Source organism: Gadus morhua, chromosome 2 (assembly GCF_902167405.1).
Source record: "Gadus morhua chromosome 2, gadMor3.0, whole genome shotgun sequence".
In the NCBI taxonomy this organism is placed as follows: Eukaryota; Metazoa; Chordata; class Actinopteri; order Gadiformes; family Gadidae; genus Gadus; species Gadus morhua.
In genome coordinates this window covers 24765699-24785368 of record NC_044049.1, presented here as the reverse complement: position 1 = coordinate 24785368, position 19670 = coordinate 24765699, and the positions used below count along the sequence as shown (strand labels likewise).

Genomic DNA, 19670 nt, shown 5'->3' with positions numbered 1-19670 from the left:
TTTTTAATAAATTAAACAGTTTCTCAGAAACACAAATTCCCCCTCCCTTAAACAGTAGATGGCGATATTTCAATATCGCAGAAACCTGCGACTGAACCCCTTCAGTGAAGAAGAAACAGCGAAAGCGCGATTACTGTAAGAAGACTGGAGTTTAAAACCATGGCGCCTACCTCTTAGGAGAATAATCCTACACATGTCTACTGTTCCCTTGGGTCTCCTCTTGAAAAACACCACGCTTAGACAAGAGGTTTGTGAGCTTACGGGACGTCCCACTCTAGTGCAAATGCTTTCCCCTAGCATTAGCACAATAAGGTAAAGAAAGCCCAAATGGAGGAAGAACTGATGGAGTCCGACTCTGTCGAAACGTCCAGCCCAGGACCCTTCCTAGGGGGGAGTCCTGAAGCCTGGGCCACTGTGTCTGCAGCTTTGGTGAGTAGGCCTGGTCCAGCTATCATTATTGACGTGTCATCTCTGTCCTGCATGCAACATGATCATAAGAACAATGCAATTCCCATCCTATCGGGGATGGATTCATTCACTTACCTCCCCCTTCCGTCCGTGCTAAGTTGGACCCAGGGTCTTCTGCGTCGGAGCAGTGTGTGTCCGAGGAGCTCGCCGTGTTGTGTACGAGTGGACTGGGCAGGCATCTAGAATCCTGGCTACTGAATAGGCTGCAGACAAGCCTGGCGACAGCGGTGGCCCCCGAGTTTTTGGCTGGACTCGAACAGCCGGAGAATGAACTGGAGGAGAGGGACAGAGCCCGGGTCCTTCTGGATGCCTTTCACACCCTGTTGGAGAAGCTGGAGCCTTTCATAGGCAAGTGTTGTTCAACTCCACTGTCGCTAGTACTGTACACATGACATGTTCTCTCCCAATAGGTTCACTAACGAAGGGCTCTTTGAGGCTACTAACTTCCTTCCAGTATAGTAATTGGAATTATAGTACTGACCTTTATTCAGATGACATGGTTATAGTCTAGTAACCAAACTAACAACTACAAACACCTTAGTCACCATCTACAACGATGAAGTCACAGCACAATAGTGGATGGTTGCGTCCGATGCAAGTACGACATGTAACCTAATAGTTCATGAAAAGATTTGTGAAGGTGAAAAAACGTTTTTTTTCGAATTAAATTCGAAAAAAAAACGTTTAAATTCACAAAACTTTAAATTCAATTTAAATTAGGGGGGAAAAGTGAGCAGTTGAACACAGCGTTCCTCCTCTCTGTCCTCCTGCAGGGGGCCTGGAGACGCTGGGGCGCTGGCAGGAGGAGGGCCGTGGAGGGCTGTCGGGCCCCGGGGCCGAGGCCCTCCGCGACCGGGCCTTCACCATCATCAGGGCGCGGCTCCTCTTCTCGCCGCCGGCCGCCCTGCGGCGCCGCGTGCTGGAGTTCTACAGCCGCACCTTCTCGGTGCACATGAGCCGAGAGGGCCGGGGACGGGAGGGGGGGTCCGCGGAGGACGGGGGGCCCGAGGACGGGGGCGGAGCCTGCCCCGGCTGCGTTGGCCCCGCGGGGCACTGCTGGTGCCAGGAGGCCCTGTTGCAGCTGCAGGAGCTCAGCGACATACTGTGAGTCGACGGGGGGGGGGCTTTAGAGGGATAGTTAGTTATGGGTCTATAGCTCCATGTTGGACGGTTCCCTGTGTGTGTGTGTGTGTGTGTGTGTGTGTGTGTGTGTGTGTGTGTGTGTGTGTGTGTGTGTGTGTGTGTGTGTGTGTGTGTGTGTGTGTGTGTGTGTGTGTGTGTGTACTACTGTGAGATAATCATTATTCCACAATAATGATACACTGATTACACAGCTACTTACTTAAGAAGGCGATGTAGGATAGAAGAAATATACCAATTATATATTAAATGTATAGATACAATTTAGTTGATTATAATCAGTCCGCTGAACTCTGACATTGACCAATGAGAGTTGAGTATTGAACCAAGCGCTGTAATTGTGTGTTCCTCAATCCTCGGACGCCAGACTTCCGCGTCGAAAGTCGACGGTCTCCCAGCTTTCTTGCGGCGTTTCTCGAAGGCATCTTTCGGAATTCTGAGAGTAAACCGAGAGCAGTGATGACGCTCTCAACGAAATGGCTGCGCCCGTGAAGAGAATTATTTTCTTTGTATTTGTACCACGTAGGTCATTTTAATGTCGATTTGAAATGCTCTTACACAGTTGATTACATTGCTACTTTATTCCGGTCACCAATTTATAAAATGCGTGGTCTTGCTGCGCGTGCAATACAATGTAAAGCGGTGTTGGCGAATGTAGCTAACAATAAACAACGACTAGCCAATTTCACGACACGATCACAAAGACGAGACGGGAAATGACGTAAAAACTCGGAGGGGCGGCGTCCCGAGGGTTCCGGAACAGACCGCCACACTATTGTCTGGATGTCGCGCTGATGAGAGGTGTCGTGACGGCTGCAGGCGTCGTCTGCAGCTGCTGGAGCAGGTGAGCAGCGAGGCAGTGACCTCCATCATGCACAAGCTGCTGGAGCAGCGCATGGAGCAGCACTGCAGGGGCGAGTACGAGCGCTCCTTCCTGGTGGACTTCGACGAGGTACCGTCCCTGAACCCCCCCCCCCCCCCCACACCCTTACGCCCCCACCCTTACGACAGGGGGCCATTTCCGGCCCCCTGTCGAGGGCCGGAAATGCTTTCTTCTGTCTGATTGTGAAATAGAAGTTTTACACACACACACACACACACACACACACACACACACACACACACACACACACACACACACACACACACACACTAGTTTTCAGGACACATTTGTTTTCGGTCTTATGTCATGAGTAGAACAAAAATAACTTTTCTTTGATCCTCTATCTGCATCCCTCGGGTTTCAGTCTAAACCTGTGTGTTATTCCATTCCATGGCTTTCGGTATCATATTTGTGATCGGGGGAGATAAGGGAAACTTTCTATTTATAACCTAGTGTCAAAGCAATGCTGTGTGTGTGTGTGTGTGTGTGTGTGTGTGTGTGTGTGTGTGTGTGTGTGTGTGTGTGTGTGTGTGTGTGTGTGTGTGTGTGTGTGTGTGTGTGTGTGTGTGCGCTCATGTGTGTGTGTGTGTGTTTGTGCTCCCCTCCTCCACCCCTCAGTGGCTGGAGCTGGTCTTCGGCTGGCTAGACCGGGTGTTCGCCAGCACAGAGGAGGAGGGGGCCGCCGGGAGCCCCCAGGGGTGGACCCCCCAGGGGTGGACCCCCACCTTGGGGCCCGGCGCGGCCGTCCGGGGCTCCGGCAGCATGCTGGAGCAGTGGCGGCGCCACATGCACCAGTTCTTCTGCCGGGTGTACGTCAACATGCGCATAGAGGAGCTCTTCAGCATCATCCGAGGTGAGGGGGGGGGGGCACAGAAGGGGGGGGTCCACACAGGGGGGGTCCACACAGGGGGGGTCCATGGAGAGGAAAGACACACTGATTAGAACCCACGTGTTGTTTACACCGTGGTGGGCTCTGTGCTCTGCCCTGGACCACCGGGGAACACTCTGATAAGAAAACAACGATTTAAAATGGTGACCGGTTTGGTGATGGTGACTTTATTTGCGATGGGATGAAGGACTGAAGGATACCTCTCTATGTGGCTGTGTGTAGTTAGTAGGGCTGTCAAGCGATTAAAATATTTAATCGCGATTAATCGCATTAATGTCATGGTTAACTCGCGATTCATTTTTCTATGCTAAATATCCCTTGATTTCTTAATTGTTCTCATTTTAATGCTCTTATCAACATGGAGAATTGCATCGGCTTGCCTTGTGCAAATGTTTTTGTATTGATAACAACATTGGCATGTACTGATCAAAATAGGAAGATACAAAAAAAGCCTATAGTGCTATAGTGTATTTTTTTTAAATATGAATTTGCGTTAATCGCGCGATAAAATAATTTAACGCCGTTAAAATTGGTTTGCATTAACGCCGTTAATAACGCGTTTAACTGACAGCCTTAGTAATTAGGACTGCTTTCATTGAGCACAACGCTACATTATGATTGCATTTTTTTTGTTTGTGTTTGTGGAGCTTGGGGTGACTTTCTTTCAATGGCTGTCCAAAGTGATTGCTGTCGTGGCTTCATTCTCTCATCACCATCCACCCGCAGATTTCCCGGAGTCCAAACCCGCCATAGAAGATCTGAAGTTCTGTCTGGAACGAACCAATCAGAAGCAGCAGCTGCTCACCTCGCTGAAGTCTGCGTTTGAGAGCCGCCTCCTGCACCCAGGTGATTTACTGAATAAACATCCATGATGGACAGACCCGTTGACAACATCAAATCATTGAAATATTAATAGAATAAACATATTGACTGTTTTGCATCTAAAAGATTTTCATGGATCAATGTCATGTTGACACATAGACATATTGTCTGCTTTGCATCTGATAGTAGTCATGGATCAATGTACTATACATGGCGATTTCTGAAAAGTATTTATATTTCTGTGTGGTCCTGTCCCCCCCGACCTCAGGGGTCCACACGTCGGACATCCTCACGGTGTACATCTCGGCCATCAAGGCCTTGAGGGACCTGGACCCGTCCATGGTGATACTGCAGGTGGCCTGTCAGCCCATCCGCAAATACCTCCGGTCAGTGCTTCACGTTGCCCGGTTCCCCCTCCATCTTTAACCTAGTGAATGAATACACTGATTCTCGAACTCAAACCTGTCTCTCCATCTCAAAGTGTTTGTAAAGGGACCGATGAATGGGAAATCAAATCATCACCAGAGTTTCTATTGAATCTATTCATGTTGTCATAGAAATGTAAGCCAATACACTTTCCAATGTAACCTCACAGCCCCAGACGATATTTTAAGTACATTTGAATTTACATTTAGGGCATTTAGAAGGCACTTTTATCTAAAGTGACTTACAATAAGTACATTTGTCAGAAGAAGTACAATATATCGCTACAGTAAGGGTGTTCATAGAAGAAATTGCCAAGCACTTACAATCTCTAGTTAAACCCATTCCCCGAAAACAACAAAGCTAGCTAGGATAATATGCTACACAACGAAGTACTTATTTATAAGTACTTATAGATAAATATTTTTTGTTTTTTGTTTTGTACACAATCTGGAAGATAAGCGACGATCTACCGTTGGTATGACGGCAATAATTCGAATTAGTCTTTCGTCTTTTTATCGGTCATATATGTCTTACACTGTGCGTCCATTTGGGATGCTGCCCATGTGAACCACCACGCGATGCCTCAAGCCTCCCTCCAACCAGGGGCCCTCCTCTACCCTCTCCCCCCCTTTCCCCAGTAGCTTGTTATGGTGGTCAACACCGGCTTCATCGCACCAACTGGACTGACTTTCTGTCTGTCACAGACACAGTAGACCCACACGCAGACATCGACTCCTACACCTCCTCTGTTTTGGATCATATCAAGGATAACATAAACGACGTCGCCACCATAAAACGGATCACAATCTTGAACTACCTGCACTTTACTGTATAACTGTTCTGATTAACTTTTGCTGCACAGATATTAAACTGTAAATATATTTATACATGTTGCTCAAACTTATGTTTGAACTCTGGTTAGACCCACCTTCATTTCGTTGCATTGTAACCTGTTACTGTGCAATGACAATAAAGTCAATCTAATCTAGTCTAGTTATACCATCGTGTTGTGTACGTTGTACTGTGTTCGCCCATTCAAGTGTCGGGGCACATGGGGCCTGGGCATTGTGCTCAAGGATGGTTATTAGGCTGCAGACGTTGGGAATCGATCCCTGGGAATAGAACCCAGAACCTCTTTGGTTGGGAGTCAATCAACCAAATCACTAGCCTGGCTATTACCAGACCAAGCTCCATCGTAGATTGCACGTTGGTATGGCCCTGGGGAGGCTGCCGTCGTTTTCTTCAGCACAAGAGGCGTGATCAACGGGCCTAGTTCAAACCAGCTTGTTGATTGGCTCACGCAAAAACGTATCGGCGGCAGAAAGAAATGACTGGCTCTTTCCCCCCCCCCCCCCCCCCCCTCCAGGACACGGGAGGACACGGTGCGGCAGATCGTGGCGGGGCTGACGGGGGACACGGATGGCTGCATCGACCTGGCCAACGAGCTGTCCCGGGCCGACCCCGTCACCCTGGAGATGCAGGACAGCGAGGACGAGGGCGGGGCCCTCGAGGACTGGCTGCCGGACCCCACCGACGCCGTCAAGGGTCAGTAGGGCGCCCTCCCCCCGGGTACTTCCGCCATGCATCCGTCCCTGGGGGATTCAAACCAGCATCCCCTCGGACAATGCGTGACGAACGATGCGTGACGAATAGTTCCGCGGTTAATTGATGATACGTACGTAGGATAACTGTGAATTTGGGACGGACATTTTGGTCTTACCGCAAATCACAGAAGACAAGTGCCAAAATATAAATAACATGAAGACCTAAGATGAACCCATACCCCGCCAGAAGTTGGAGGTGTAACCATATAAAAAAATATTAAGAAGATAATCTCCTAACACTATCCTTAACATTTCACACTTGACATGTCCCGTTAAACACGGTAAATAATGTTCAGTGTGCAAATAAATAACGATGATGTTGAGGACGACGACGGCGACGATGATGATGATGATGATGATGATGATGGTGACTTTTGCCATCCCTCCGGGTCAGACAAGACGGGCTCCAAGCGGCGCTCCTCTGACATCATCAGCCTGCTGGTCAGCATCTACGGCAGCAAGGAGATCTTCATCGACGAGTACCGCACCGTGCTGGCCCACCGGCTGCTACACCAGCTCAACTACAACACCGCCCGGTAACACAACACCGCCACCACCACGCACACCGCTAACACTAACACCACGGCCTGCTGCACCAGCTCAACTACAACACCGCCCGGTAACACAACACCACCACCACCACCACCACCACCACGCACACCGCTAACACTAACACCACCGCCTGCTGCACCAGCTCAACGACAACACCGCCCGGTAACACAGCACCACCACCACCACCACGCACACCGCTAACACTAACACCACCGCCTGCTGCACCAGCTCAACGACAACACCGCCCGGTAACACAGCACCTACACCACCACCACGCACACCGCTAACACTAACACCACGGCCTGCTGCACCAGCTCAACTACAACACCGCCCGGTAACAAAACACCACCACCACCACCACGCACACCGCTAACACTAACACCACGGCCTGCTGCACCAGCTCAACGACAACACCGCCCGGTAACACAGCACCACCACCACCTGCACCCACACAACCACCAAAGACACCACTCACATCTCGGCCCCCACCACCACGTATGTAGTTGGCGGTCCCTTCTCTGGTGCTCGTGGTCTAACTTGGAGTGGGTTTCTAACTGTCCCGTGTGCTTCCTGTAACCCTGAAGGGAGATCCGTAACGTGGAGCTTCTGAAGCTGCGGTTCGGGGAGTCACACATGCATTACTGCGAGGTGATGCTGAAGGTAAGCAGTTCCTTGTGGGGGTTATAACGTCGTGTTGTGTAAGCTGTACTGTGGTGTGCTACAGTGCCTATTATAGTGTCACATGGTGCCAGGGAACTGTGCTCAAGGATGCTCTTCAGTTATTAAGCTGTGGACGTTGGGAATCGAACCCGGAACCTGTTTTGGTTGGGAGTCAAACAGCCAAATCACTAGACGATCTGATACTCATTCCTTACTCCCCCCTCTCCTCGCTCCCCCCCTCTCCTCGCTCTCTTCCCTATCCTCTCTCCTCCCTCTCCTCTCTCTCCTCCCTCTCCCCTCCCCTCTCCTCCCTCTCCTTCTCCTCTCTCTCTCCTTCTCCTCCCTCTCCTCTCTTTCTCCTTCTCCTCCCTCTCCTCTCTCTCTCCTTCTCCTCTCTCTCCTCTCTCTCCCCTCTCCTCTCTCTCTCTCCTTCTCCTCTCTCTCCTCTCTCTCCCCTCTCCTCTCTCTCTCCCTCTCCTCTCTCTCCTCTCTCTCCCCTCTCCTCCCTCTCCTTCTCCTCTCTTCCCTCTCCTCTCTCCTCTCTCTCCCCTCTCCTCCCTCTCCTCTCTTCCCTCTCCTCTCTCTCCTCTCTCCTCTCTCTCCTCTCTCCTCTCCCTCTCCTCTCTCTCTCTCCTTCTCCTCTCTCTCCTCTCTGTCCTCTCTCTCTCTCCTCTCTCCTCTTCCCTCTCCTCCTTCTCTTCCCTCTCCTCCCCGCTCCCCCTCTCCCCTCTCCTCCCACAGGATGTGGCCGACTCCCGCAGGATCAACGCCAACATCCGGGAGGAGGAGTCGAAGGCGGGGGCGGGGCCGGGGGAGGAGCCTCCGACACCCCCGCCCACGCCTCTGGCCCTCTCCGCCATGATCTTCTCCTCTGAGTTCTGGCCCCAGCTGAAGGAGGAGAAGCTGGAGCTGCCCCCCGCCGTCTCCCAGGCCATGGAGGCCTACACGCACCGCTACGAGAAGCTCAAGGTGCGATGGAAGCCAGAGCATGTTCCGGATCTGTCCACTAGGGGCCGCATTTTTTTCAAATATGCCGCATAAATTGCAGATTTCCGCGCAAAATATGCGGGGCTTGCATGATTTCGTAATCCCTGCATTTTCGTTGCAAAAAAGTCATATATCTTAGCAGAAAGTTGAAAAAGGTTGCGTTTACTTCACATAAAGCAGCCATTTCCCCCTTTTGCCATGGGAACGTTATGAAGTGACGTAATTACACAACGTGAACGTCATCGAAAAGCTGCGTTTTTCGCAAGTTCCCGCATCTTTCTCGCAAGTTCCTGCAATTTCATTGCATAAAATTGCATAAATATGACGCATACTTACTTCATCGCATTTTTTAAGATGACGTGCCGCATAATCAAGGGTTTTTTGGCCGCAACAATCACAAAAAAATGCTGCATTTGTCTGGAGGGACTGACTAGGAGAGCAAGGTCTTAACTCTGCCAGGGTCAGGGTGTCAGTTTTTCTATTCATCTCTACTTTTCAATCACATTGTTGTCAGGTTTTGCCAGTTAAGAATATAGAGTGTTCATACTAATTTCTAGAGTCTAGAACTTATAAACTCTAGAAAGTCCTGTTTAACAAAGCAAACATTCAAATATAAACATAGAGAGATGAACCCCCAGACCAAAGCACCCATTTCCTTCAGACCCCTAATGAGATATGTGTGTTTCTGTGTCTGCATATTGACCGTGGTCCCTACCACCAACCTGTCTGGTCCGTGCGTCTCGCCCCAAGGCCATGAGGACGCTGAGCTGGAAGCCCCACCTGGGCTCGGTCACCATGGACGTGGAGCTGGAAGACCGGGTGCTTACCGACCTCACCGTGTCGCCCATCCACGCCGCCATTATCCTGCACTTCCAGGACAAGAGTCAGTACACACACACGCACGCACGCACGCACGCAAAGAGACACACACTCACGCACCCCCAGACACACAGAGACACATCGTCACCCACAGTCACAAAGAGACACACACAGAGACGCACACACGGACACAAACACACATACAGTTACACAGAGACACACACACGGAAACAAACACACAAACACAGTCACAAACACACACACACAGTCACAGAGACACAGACACACACTCGAAATCCCTGTCATGGTGTTAAACTGAACTGAATGTGTCAAATCAGCCCATCACCATCTTACCATCATGTGCATCTCGCACATGTCAGATATTTTTAGACTCCAGTTGATGAAGGACATACAGTCCCAGCTATCCTCACAAGAAAGGATGACCATTCTTCTTCTGTCACTCACATGTTCTGAGATCACCCTTCCAAGACACAAAGGCTGTCAGTGTTCGCATGTTGTCCATGTGGACAGTCACAGAGAAGCAGACGGGGATGGTTTGAAACCAGCATTGTACCTGAAGAGTCCTCTGGTTTAATCTCACAGCACACAGAACCTCAAGACGCTTCTGGTATCATGAAACGACCAAAAAGGCCGACCAATATTCAATCACATCAACTATAAAATCCTGCCTGTAGCAGCTAGGCAGTCCAAAGTAGTCGTGAGGGACTGAACGTGGCAGACACTGACGCCCATAGTTAAAATAATTCAGTTTCACTTCAACAAAACTGGCCCCAGTGACCGAGTCTTATATTGGCGTGCATAAATGCGGTCAACTAAGAGTATTCACTCCTAAACTCTCTTTCACTCTCTCTCTCTCTATGCCAAAAAGCTAAAAGGTGAATTCAATCACACGGAACCAGTACTATTACCGCCTAAGCCCCGGTGAACATGCCCACCACCTAAAGACTAGGGATGTGCATGGGGTGGTATCAACCCCAGCGAGGACCCTAGCGACTTCTTGCGGAGTGTTACGACAGACGGCCAAATATCCACTTTTCTTGACAGCAGTCATTATATGCTTGGCAACAGTGAATTCTCAAATTCATAATTTGATCTCTACGTGACTCTGACTATTCAACGATCGTTGCCCATCCCTACTAAAGACACACACACACACACACGCACGCACGCACGCACACACACACACACACACACACACACACACACACACACAGTCCGCACAAAAATACGTCAACATCTTTGGCAGACTATTTCTCTGCTGATCAACACTACGAATGCTGGTAACAATTTTTTTTTTTTTTTGATAAGTAGCCATATAATAAGCGGGATAATTATTATATATACACACACAGTCACAGGCGCGCAGACGCACACACACACACAGTCACAGGCGTGCAGACACACACACACAGACACACACAGTCACAGGCGGGCAGACACACACACACACAGTCGCACAGACACACATACACACACACTATAGAAAAGACTATAGAACCTATATCACACAGTAGACTTGCGTATGTGTCTCCCCCACTGACCTTCCTCCCGGCCCTCCTCCTCCTCCTCCTCCTCCCCCCCCCCCGTTAGGCTCGTGGAGCCTGGAGGAGCTGAGTGCCAAGCTGGGCGTGTCCAAGGAGACGGTGCACAGGAAGCTGGCGCTGTGGCAGCAGCAGGGGGTCCTGCGCGAGGAGGCGGGGGGCCAGTACTCGGTGCTGGAGACGGGCTCGTCCCGCGAGCGGCTGGAGCGCAGCGTGCTGCTGATGGACAGCGACGAGGAGGGGGACTCCAACACCACCACGCAGCTGGAGCAGCGCGAGGAGAAGCTGCAGGTACACACACACACACACACACACAGCTGGAGCAGCGCGAGGAGAAGCTGCAGGCACACACACACCACACACACACACACACACACACACACACAGCTGGAGCAGCGCGAGGAGAAGCTGCAGGTACACACGCGCGTGCGCGCACACACACACACACACACACACACACACACACACACACACACACACACACACACACACACACACACACACACACACACACACACACACACACACAGCTGGAGCAGCGCGAGGAGAAGCTGCAGGTACACAGACACACACACACACACACACACACACACACACAGCTGGAGCAGCGCGAGGAGAAGCTGCAGGTACAACACACACACACACACACACACACACACACACACACACACACACACACACACACACACACACACACACAGAGCTGGAGCAGCGCGAGGAGAAGGTACACACACACACACACACAGTCGCGCACACGTCTCCACCCAGCTGGAGCAGCGCGAGGAGAAGCTGCAGGTACACGCACGAGCGCGCACATACACCTATGCAAACACGCAATTTAGCTTTCATCAGATATGGGGTGTGTGTGTGACTACAAAATCTGTGTGTGTTAGCGATAGAGCCTGTGTGTGTGTGTGTGTGTGTGTGTGTGTGTGTTTGTCTGTGTTCGTGTGATACCGAAATCTGTGTTTGAGTTAGCGATAAGAGCGTGTGTTTTGTGTGTGTGACTCTGAAGTCTTATGTGTGTGAGTTATCGCTAGAGCACGCGTGTGTGTGTGTGTGTGTGGGCAGGGCGTCACAGTGTGTGACACGAAGTCCGTGTTTGTTTGAGTTATCGTAGAGCGTCCGTGTGTATACAACGTTGTGTGTAGTTGTTATTTCTAGTCTTTGGTTTCTCTTTAACATGTACCTCCCCCCTCCCCCTCGCCGCGCTGCAGCTGTTCTGGGCCTACATCCAGGCCATGCTGACCAACCTGGAGAGCATGACCCTGGACCGCATCCACTCCATGCTGCGGATGTTCGTGGCCACGGGGCCCGTCGTCACGGAGATGGACGTCAACGAGCTGGAGGCCTTCCTGCAGAGGAAGGTGCGGGAGCACCAGCTCATGGTGTCGGCGGGGGTGTACCGGCTGCCCAAGGCCAACTGAAGGGGGGGGGCCTGGGTACAAACTCTACACGGCAAGGCGCCTCGGACCGGGTGCTACAGGCGGTTGAAGTGGAACACCCCCCCCCCACCCGGTCAAGATTCATTCAACATTTGGCCGCTCGATCTCTCTGGGTCGCGTGGGACACCTACTAGTGTGATGGACACCACACCCGACCACTGGGAGTTTTGGATGCCAAAAATACCAAGAGAGACACGACCACAAGCTGCTCGCCATACCAGGTTTAGTCCTACTGACGGTTTCACAAGCACGAGTCTGGTCTGTATGGTTCCTCATTAAAAGAAGTTCTGCCCTGCTGCTTTCATTGTTGACGCGGTGGCTGAAGCGGTCGGCCGTCACACCTGTTTAGCACGATGGAAACTACCTGCCTGCGATATTGGCAACCCATCGGCTCAATGTAATGCGAAACATCACTCAATAATTGTATTCCGGACATATTGCAGTCACGTTTACATTTGGTTGCAATCCGCCATGCAAGTTAGATTGTTAATTGTGAGTCTGTATCAATTAGTGAACTTTGTTTCATTAAAGTACTTGGATTTTAAACAGCTATTTTCTGATTACTTTGAATGTTATGTCCGGTAAGGTGGTGTTGTAATGACCATGCTGGTTACCAGGCAACCACATGAATGATAATAATACATTTAATTTAGAGGCGCCTTTCAAGAATATTCATGATTAACTCCTCTGCCATACTAAAAATGCCCAGCATTAATTAGCCATCAACTATTGAGTGAAGCGCAAATGAACTACTTCACTTTTTGAATGTTTTACCTTTAGGCATTGAATACATTTTATTCACCCTCTCAAGTAAGAATGATATCCCAACTCCATCCATTAAAGGAAATCCATAAAGTTCTCCTTAAAATATTGGGACAAAACTGACTTATTTACTTTATTGCTTTAATTGGTTATTTGCTAGGCATTTTCATAAAAAAAATCATTAGATGACAACTCTAATCACATTTTGCGTCAACCGTTAAGACTAACTCTGCATCACTGACCACGTTTTACAAAGAATTAAGGCTTATAAGATGCTAAAAAAAGACTATGCCCATTTGAGTGCGTCTCGTTTAGGTAAGCGCTCTGGTCACGAGAAACAAGCACACTAGTTCCCTTCCGAAGATAAAACAAGCAAACACATACTGTTAGAATACGATTATTAAAAACAAAAGTTGGCACATAGCAGTGGTTTTTCAATCGTTTCATCTGCGATTCCTCTCAGTGCAAAGTTGACACGCTGGCTCTTCCACCACTGGGTTTCCCAGGCGATCAGCGGTGAAACAATAACCGTTCCCTCTCTGGCCTTTTGAGTCTGTACTGTCCGTCACTCATCCAATAGTGTTCCGTGTTGCTTTGGCAAACTGACCCTGTATCACTGTAGTCCATCCTCCGTCAAATCCCCCAGAAACAGACTTAGCTACGGGAATCACACCGATCACAGGACAGCTCATCGCAGTCACCGTTTCCCAGACGAGTGTCCGTACCGACCGTTACATTGGGCCTGGCCTCGTGAGCCAATCAGAAAAAGCTACTGTGAGGAGCTGACGTTTCACCAGAGGCTTGACGGCAATGTTTATCCACTCTTTAGACGGACTCGCGTTAAGGCACAACCAATCCTCTATCTCTCTCTCTCTCCATGCGAGTGCGAGCGTGTTGGTCACAGGTGGGCAGGGACAGGGAGGTGGAGGTGGAGGAGGAGGTGGAGGTGGGGTCTGGGGCCTCAGCAGCACTTCTTGCCCCTCCTCTTGCGGTCGCGGTCGCGGTGGGCGCTGATGTCCACGCGGTCCCTCTCGCGCTCCCTCTCCCTCTCAGCCCGGTTCTGGCTCTGCTTCTTGGCTCGCAGCACCATGTGGGTGAAGGCCATGAACATCTGGAGGGGGGGGGGGGGGGGGGGGGGAGTGGACGCACACAACACACATTAACACTTAAAAATCAAATAGCTTAAACTTAAATTAACTTAACTTAAATTAACTTGGCTTAAACTTAAATTAACTTACTTAAATCAACTTAACTTAAATACAATGAACTTAAAAAAATCATTAAAATTATGTACCGTAAATACAAAATGCACATTTAGATACAAGTTCCCTAAATCAGTTCACTTTTAACTAAGTTGACATTTGGCGTTACCGGTTTTATAATTCTGTATCGTCACTTTATTACGACAATCCGAGTTATTTTATGGCCGCTTGCTACGCTGCCCTCGTTCCCCTTGGAGACGAGTGAAGCAGAACGAGATGGCTATGAGACACGGCTCTGCGACTACCTCCTCCACGTTCATGTTCTCCTTGGCGCTGGTCTCAAACACCGGGACCCCCACCGACTCCCCAAACTGCATGGCGTCCACGGTGTCCACTTGCTTCCGGTCGGGGTCGTCGTTCTTGTTTCCCACTGAGGAGACGACAACAGACAAAACGTTACTCCTTACTACCTCGGCACGTCTCTGGTTCCCAGTGCCAGGTTTTGTAGGGATCGCGTTGCCAGGTCCAGCACGGTGATGTCATCCGCAATGACCGTGTCTGTTTTGTTTCAAGGGTGTCGGACTTTGTGGCATCTAGAGGTGGAGTTGCAGATTGCAACCAACTGAATACCCCCCACCCCCCCCCCCCCCCCCCCCCCCCCCCCCATCCATACCGCTGCCATTCAGACCATGTAGGAAGAGCCACTGTAAAGCCTCCAGTAAAGTGGCCCTGGTGAAACCCACGATCAACATTGGCCCTGGCATTAAAGAGCCATTTAACCTAAATGATATGATCTTAAACATAGTAATCTGTGCCATTTTATCACTAATACTGAAATAAATCTCCAATTTAGATTTTAAAAGGGGCAAACTCCTATGTCCTTATGTCAAAACACCTTTTTTTTTTTATCACAGTGTTTGAATTCCATCTGAAACAGTGGACTCACTAGTCACCATTTGACTCCAGTTCACGCATGAGTCAGGTTCAAGGTACTTTCCAAATGAGGTCATTCTTCTACGGCAGCCGATGCAAGAGCCGCCAAGTGTCAACATAATAGGTTCCTTGATAGATTGATCAACTGTATTTAGGTATTTAGTCTAGCTTACAAGTAAGATAGGAGATGATGTTTTATTAATTGAGACACGTCCTCTCTAGCGCTGTTTGTCTGTGGCCCTAATCTTCTTCTGTACAAAAATACTCTCCTCGATAGATCCCATCTGTAGATGGATAGTAATGAAAGACTTGCCCAGGATCTTGGAGACGTTGTCACAGTTCTGCGTGATCTCGTTGAGCCACCGCTTGACGTTGACGAAGGACTCGGGGTTGGTGACGTCGTACACGATGATGACCCCGTGGGTGTTTCTGTAGTAGCTGTTCACAAGGGGAGATCGTCAGAACCGCGGGCCGGGGAACGGCTTGAGCAAACAGCCAGAGGGGGTTTACTGTGTCAAGACGTCCAGGAACAAATACAAGGACGCGCGCACACCCACACACACACACCTTTGAGATCAAATAAAAAGATTACAATTTGGAATCAGCAGATGCCAAACGTGTTAATTATTGTGTTATGTTTTTTTAAGCCTCATTTTTATACACAGTGAAAAAAATGCCTGATTAATGAAAAGGTATTAGTGCTTTCTGTAATAATACCATTTTCATTAATTAGGCATTTTTGGTATGTTTGTGATCCAATGTATTTGTGTAGATCAATGGCTGTCCAAGCTACTGTACAGGATGTAGCCCTACGTTGAGGTGATACTCCTCAAACTACCGTACAGGATGTAGCGTTAAGTTGAAGGGATGCTCCTCAAACGACAGGATGTAGCCCTACGTTGAGGTGATACTCCTCAGACTACTGTACAGGATGCAGCCCTACGTTGAGGTGATACTCCTCAGACTACTGTACAGGATGCAGCCCTACGTTGAGGTGATACTCCTCAGACTACTGTACAGGATGCAGCCCTACGTTGAGGTGATACTCCTCAGACTACTGTACAGGATGCAGCCCTACGTTGAGGTGATACTCCTCAGACTACTGTACAGGATGTAGCGTTAAGTTGAGGTGATGCTCCTCAAACGACAGGATGTAGCCCTACGTTGAGGTGATACTCCTCAAACTACTGTACAGGATGTAGCGTTAAGTTGAGGGGATGCTCCTCAAACTACAGGATGTAGCCCTATGTTGAGGTGATGCTCCTCAAACTACTGTACAGGATGTAGCGTTAAGTTGAGGGGATGCTCCTCAAACGACAGGATGTAGCCCTACGTTGAGGTGATACTCCTCAAACTACTGTACAGGATGCAGCCCTACGTTGAGGTGATACTCCTCAGACTACTGTACAGGATGCAGCCCTACGTTGAGGTGATACTCCTCAGACTACTGTACAGGATGCAGCCCTACGTTGAGGTGATACTCCTCAGACTACTGTACAGGATGCAGCCCTACGTTGAGGTGATACTCCTCAGACTACTGTACAGGATGCAGCCCTACGTTGAGGTGATACTCCTCAGACTACTGTACAGGATGCCGCCTTACGTTGACGTGATGGTGCGGAATCGTTCCTGGCCTGCCGTGTCCCAGATTTGGAGTTTCACACGCTCCCCGTCGATGTCCACCGTGCGGATCTTGAAGTCCACCCCGATAGTGGTTATGTAGCTTCCTGCAGAACCATCGGGGCATGGTTAGCAAACAAGGAAGTGAAACGTTACAATGGCCCACAAAGGCTCGTAGTTAAACCAGGCTGGCTTTAATATACCTCGACTTGAATATCCAACATATCGAACCTATTCACATTTACACTGCTGCAACTCGACTACTTTCTGTCACAGCTCCATTGTTTGGCCAGTTGGACTATTCAGCGGTGGTTAATCTTGAAAGGACCACGTGGTACTTACCAGAGAAGGAGTTGTCTGCGAACCGGAGCAAAAGGCTGCTTTTACCTACATCTGAGGAGAGCGAGGGAGACAAGATAAACATTCAGGGTTTAGCATTTAATTAGTTAAACAAAGGTTTCAGACTGTTGTAATATAATGTAACCTGTATTTATGTATGCAAGATCAAATCCTGGTATAACAATGATTAGACAAAACATGTGTTTGACCTATAAAACTACCAATTTCAAGCACAGAACTGAACACTTGACGGTCTGAAAAGGGACATGGCTGAAATTGCATATCATTTTAACATAGATATCTTCTTGGTGTCAACCGGAAATGCATGGAAAGCAACTATTCAACGTTTGCTGAGCAAGAGGAAAACATTTAATCTCCTTAGGAGGTCATGTGCTTTTTGAACATTTCTATTCTTTCTATCAAGGGTGGAGAAAGAGAGAGAGTGGACCCACTGGAGTCTCCGATGATGAGCAGTTTGAACAGATGATTGTAGTCCTTTCCCGCCATTTTGTCCGGGGCCTGGAAAGCTTCACAGTTCACTCAGAAGGCGGTCTCAGATGGCCCATACGCCAAAATGACCGTGATTCTTTTTCCCTCGCTCTTCACTGTTCAACACGTCCAGTTCAGAACAGCACCAGATGTCTTCATCCACAAAGCTGATATTTTCCCCAACAGAAAACCATGGACAATTTCCCCTTCAGTATTGTAATTATCTTCCTCACACCCACCACAACTATGTCCAAACCAGCCTGGTTAGTTCACCGTTTCACACTAGTTTTGCTTTCACAGTGTGGTAAAGGAACAGGCCAGAAGCATTGTGGGTAATTCCTGTAGGCAGGTGGCTGAAGATGATTTACCCTGGGAGGGGGGTGGGGTTCATACGTCTCCTTCCCAGCCTCACTTCCACCACGTTTCAGCCAGCGGTAATATCCCTGAGTGCGTTCACAGCTGGGTCTCCCTTCGTTGAGATGGAGGTTTCTTGAGGGCAGTGGGTCTTCTTGATGGGCACGTCAAAAGAGGCATGGCATGCAGCAGAGGCTAGCTCGTGCTACTGATGACAGCGGTGTAGTATTTTGTCGGTGACCTCTGTGGGTAAACAGAGGCCCCTTATCGGATTTATATTCCCGGCCCCAGTCGAAAAGTCCAAAAGAGAAAACCACTCTCAGGTTTTATGACAGTTTCCACTTTGACCCCCTCTCCTCGGTGAACAAGGACAATCTCTTCCAAGGTTAGGTCCTTACTTCTTTCTGGTTCAGTCCAGGTTTCCTAGAACACAATTGAGAGACATGTATGCATGTTAGATATCGATCTTCAACTGATGCAAGAGGTGACTACATAATGATGCAATGTTTTTTTAACGCAGTTGTTCCCTGACCCCCACGTACTAGAGCCACGTTCCCAAACAAAAGTTATCCTCCGGCTCTTCCACTCCGGCTCAGTGGAGCCGCACCACCCGACATTTCTGCCCAGTCACTCTCAGCATACAGGACAGGTGGGGCAAGGCACAGACTTGTTCAATGTATCTCACCAACGAACCTACTTGTGTCAATACTTTCATGGTTTACAGTGACACAGTGGAATTAAATAAGTTAATCAAAAATAACACCAAAAGAACCAAGTTAGTCAAGCGGCTCCTGCATACTGAACGGGAGTGACGGCTGCCAGCCACCGCTGCAGGGAAAACTGAAACAGGAAGCACCAGCCTGCACTACTCAAGTTATTCAACAGACTTAAGTCTCTAATGAATAGACTTAAGTCTGATGAACCTTTACATGATCGGTGGTTTGGGTCAAAACAATTCACACTTCGTTTTTACTTCAATACGACACGTTCAACCGATTTACCCCGATTAAAAACGAATTCTTAGTGATCTTCCCAACACCTGTACCGAACTCAAACGGTGTTAGTTCGCCTTGGGGATAGTTGATAAGTTGATAGTTGATAAGTTGTCAATCCGTGTGGTCAAAAGTTCGGGGTTGTTAGCCTAGTTAGCTCATCGGGGTCCACTGGGCTGAGGAGGAGGCTCGTAGCCTCCCGATGGAGATACCGTCGTGGTATCGGCTAACTAGCTCTGACCACGGCCTGGCGGCGGCGTCCCCGCTCTCCGTCCTCCGGAGCTCAGGCAGCGGGGCGCAGAGTTCACTCACCCGGGGGGCTGGAGACTCGATCAACCGTGGGTCCGGCGGGTGAGGTCAATCATCACAGCGGTTGCTTCCCTACCCGGTGGTCGGTCATGCTGTTCCGGGAAAGTCCGAAGGCGTGACCTCCTCTCCAGTCGGCTTGTGTGCGTGTGTGTGTGTGTGTGTGACCACACCTGACGGAGCCGCGCTGTGACTCACGCAGTGTTGCCAGATTGTGCCAGATTTCCCGCCCAATCTGGCAACACTGGCTTCAGCGAGTTGCATCCATTGTTGCCAGATAGGGCGGGAAATCTGGCACCAATCTGGCAACACTGGACTCACGTCTCCTCGCCCACGTCCAGGTCACGTGCTCAAGACCACGCCCTCCGTTTCCCTTGTTGCTCAACATCAGCAGGGATGTTTGTACATAAGTTACC

At 49.5% G+C, this 19670-nt stretch overlaps 2 protein-coding genes across 2 annotated transcripts; one reads left to right on the top strand and one right to left on the bottom strand.

The window, feature by feature from the left end:
* Positions 1–90: 90 nt before the first annotated feature.
* anapc2 (anaphase promoting complex subunit 2) lies at positions 91–12810 on the top strand. Its single transcript, XM_030377613.1, has 14 exons — positions 91–429; positions 567–816; positions 1242–1572; positions 2428–2560; positions 3110–3344; positions 4107–4226; positions 4471–4588; positions 5995–6173; positions 6627–6768; positions 7369–7444; positions 8186–8413; positions 9182–9314; positions 10862–11103; positions 12030–12810. The coding sequence occupies exons 1-14, from the start codon at positions 328–330 to the stop codon at positions 12237–12239; spliced, it is 2499 nt and encodes an 832-aa protein (XP_030233473.1). The 5' UTR covers positions 91–327; the 3' UTR covers positions 12240–12810.
* A 328-nt stretch (positions 12811–13138) lies between these two features.
* Positions 13139–19513, bottom strand: si:dkey-16l2.16 (ras-related protein Rab-35). The gene is made up of 7 exons (XM_030377669.1): positions 19261–19513; positions 17566–18379; positions 17117–17167; positions 16758–16881; positions 15468–15592; positions 14527–14651; positions 13139–14130 (listed from the first exon to the last, which is right to left on the bottom strand). Exons 2-7 carry the CDS (start codon positions 17618–17620, stop codon positions 13981–13983), a joined length of 630 nt encoding a protein of 209 aa, XP_030233529.1. The 5' UTR covers positions 17621–18379; positions 19261–19513; the 3' UTR covers positions 13139–13980.
* Positions 19514–19670: the final 157 nt, after the last annotated feature.

Coding starts and splice junctions, on each gene's coding strand:
- anapc2 (XM_030377613.1), top strand. CDS start 328: ATGGAGGAAGAACTGATGGAGTCCGACTCTGTCGAAACGTCCAGCCCA. Junction 4,227..4,470: donor GAGCCGCCTCCTGCACCCAG/GTGATTTACTGA, acceptor CCCCGACCTCAG/GGGTCCACACGTCGGACATC. Junction 11,104..12,029: donor AGCGCGAGGAGAAGCTGCAG/GTACACACACAC, acceptor GCCGCGCTGCAG/CTGTTCTGGGCCTACATCCA.
- si:dkey-16l2.16 (XM_030377669.1), bottom strand. CDS start 17,620: ATGGCGGGAAAGGACTACAATCATCTGTTCAAACTGCTCATCATCGGA. Junction 17,168..17,565: donor GCTCATCATCGGAGACTCCA/GTGGGTCCACTC, acceptor CGCTCTCCTCAG/ATGTAGGTAAAAGCAGCCTT. Junction 15,593..16,757: donor TTCCGCACCATCACGTCAAC/GTAAGGCGGCAT, acceptor CCTTGTGAACAG/CTACTACAGAAACACCCACG.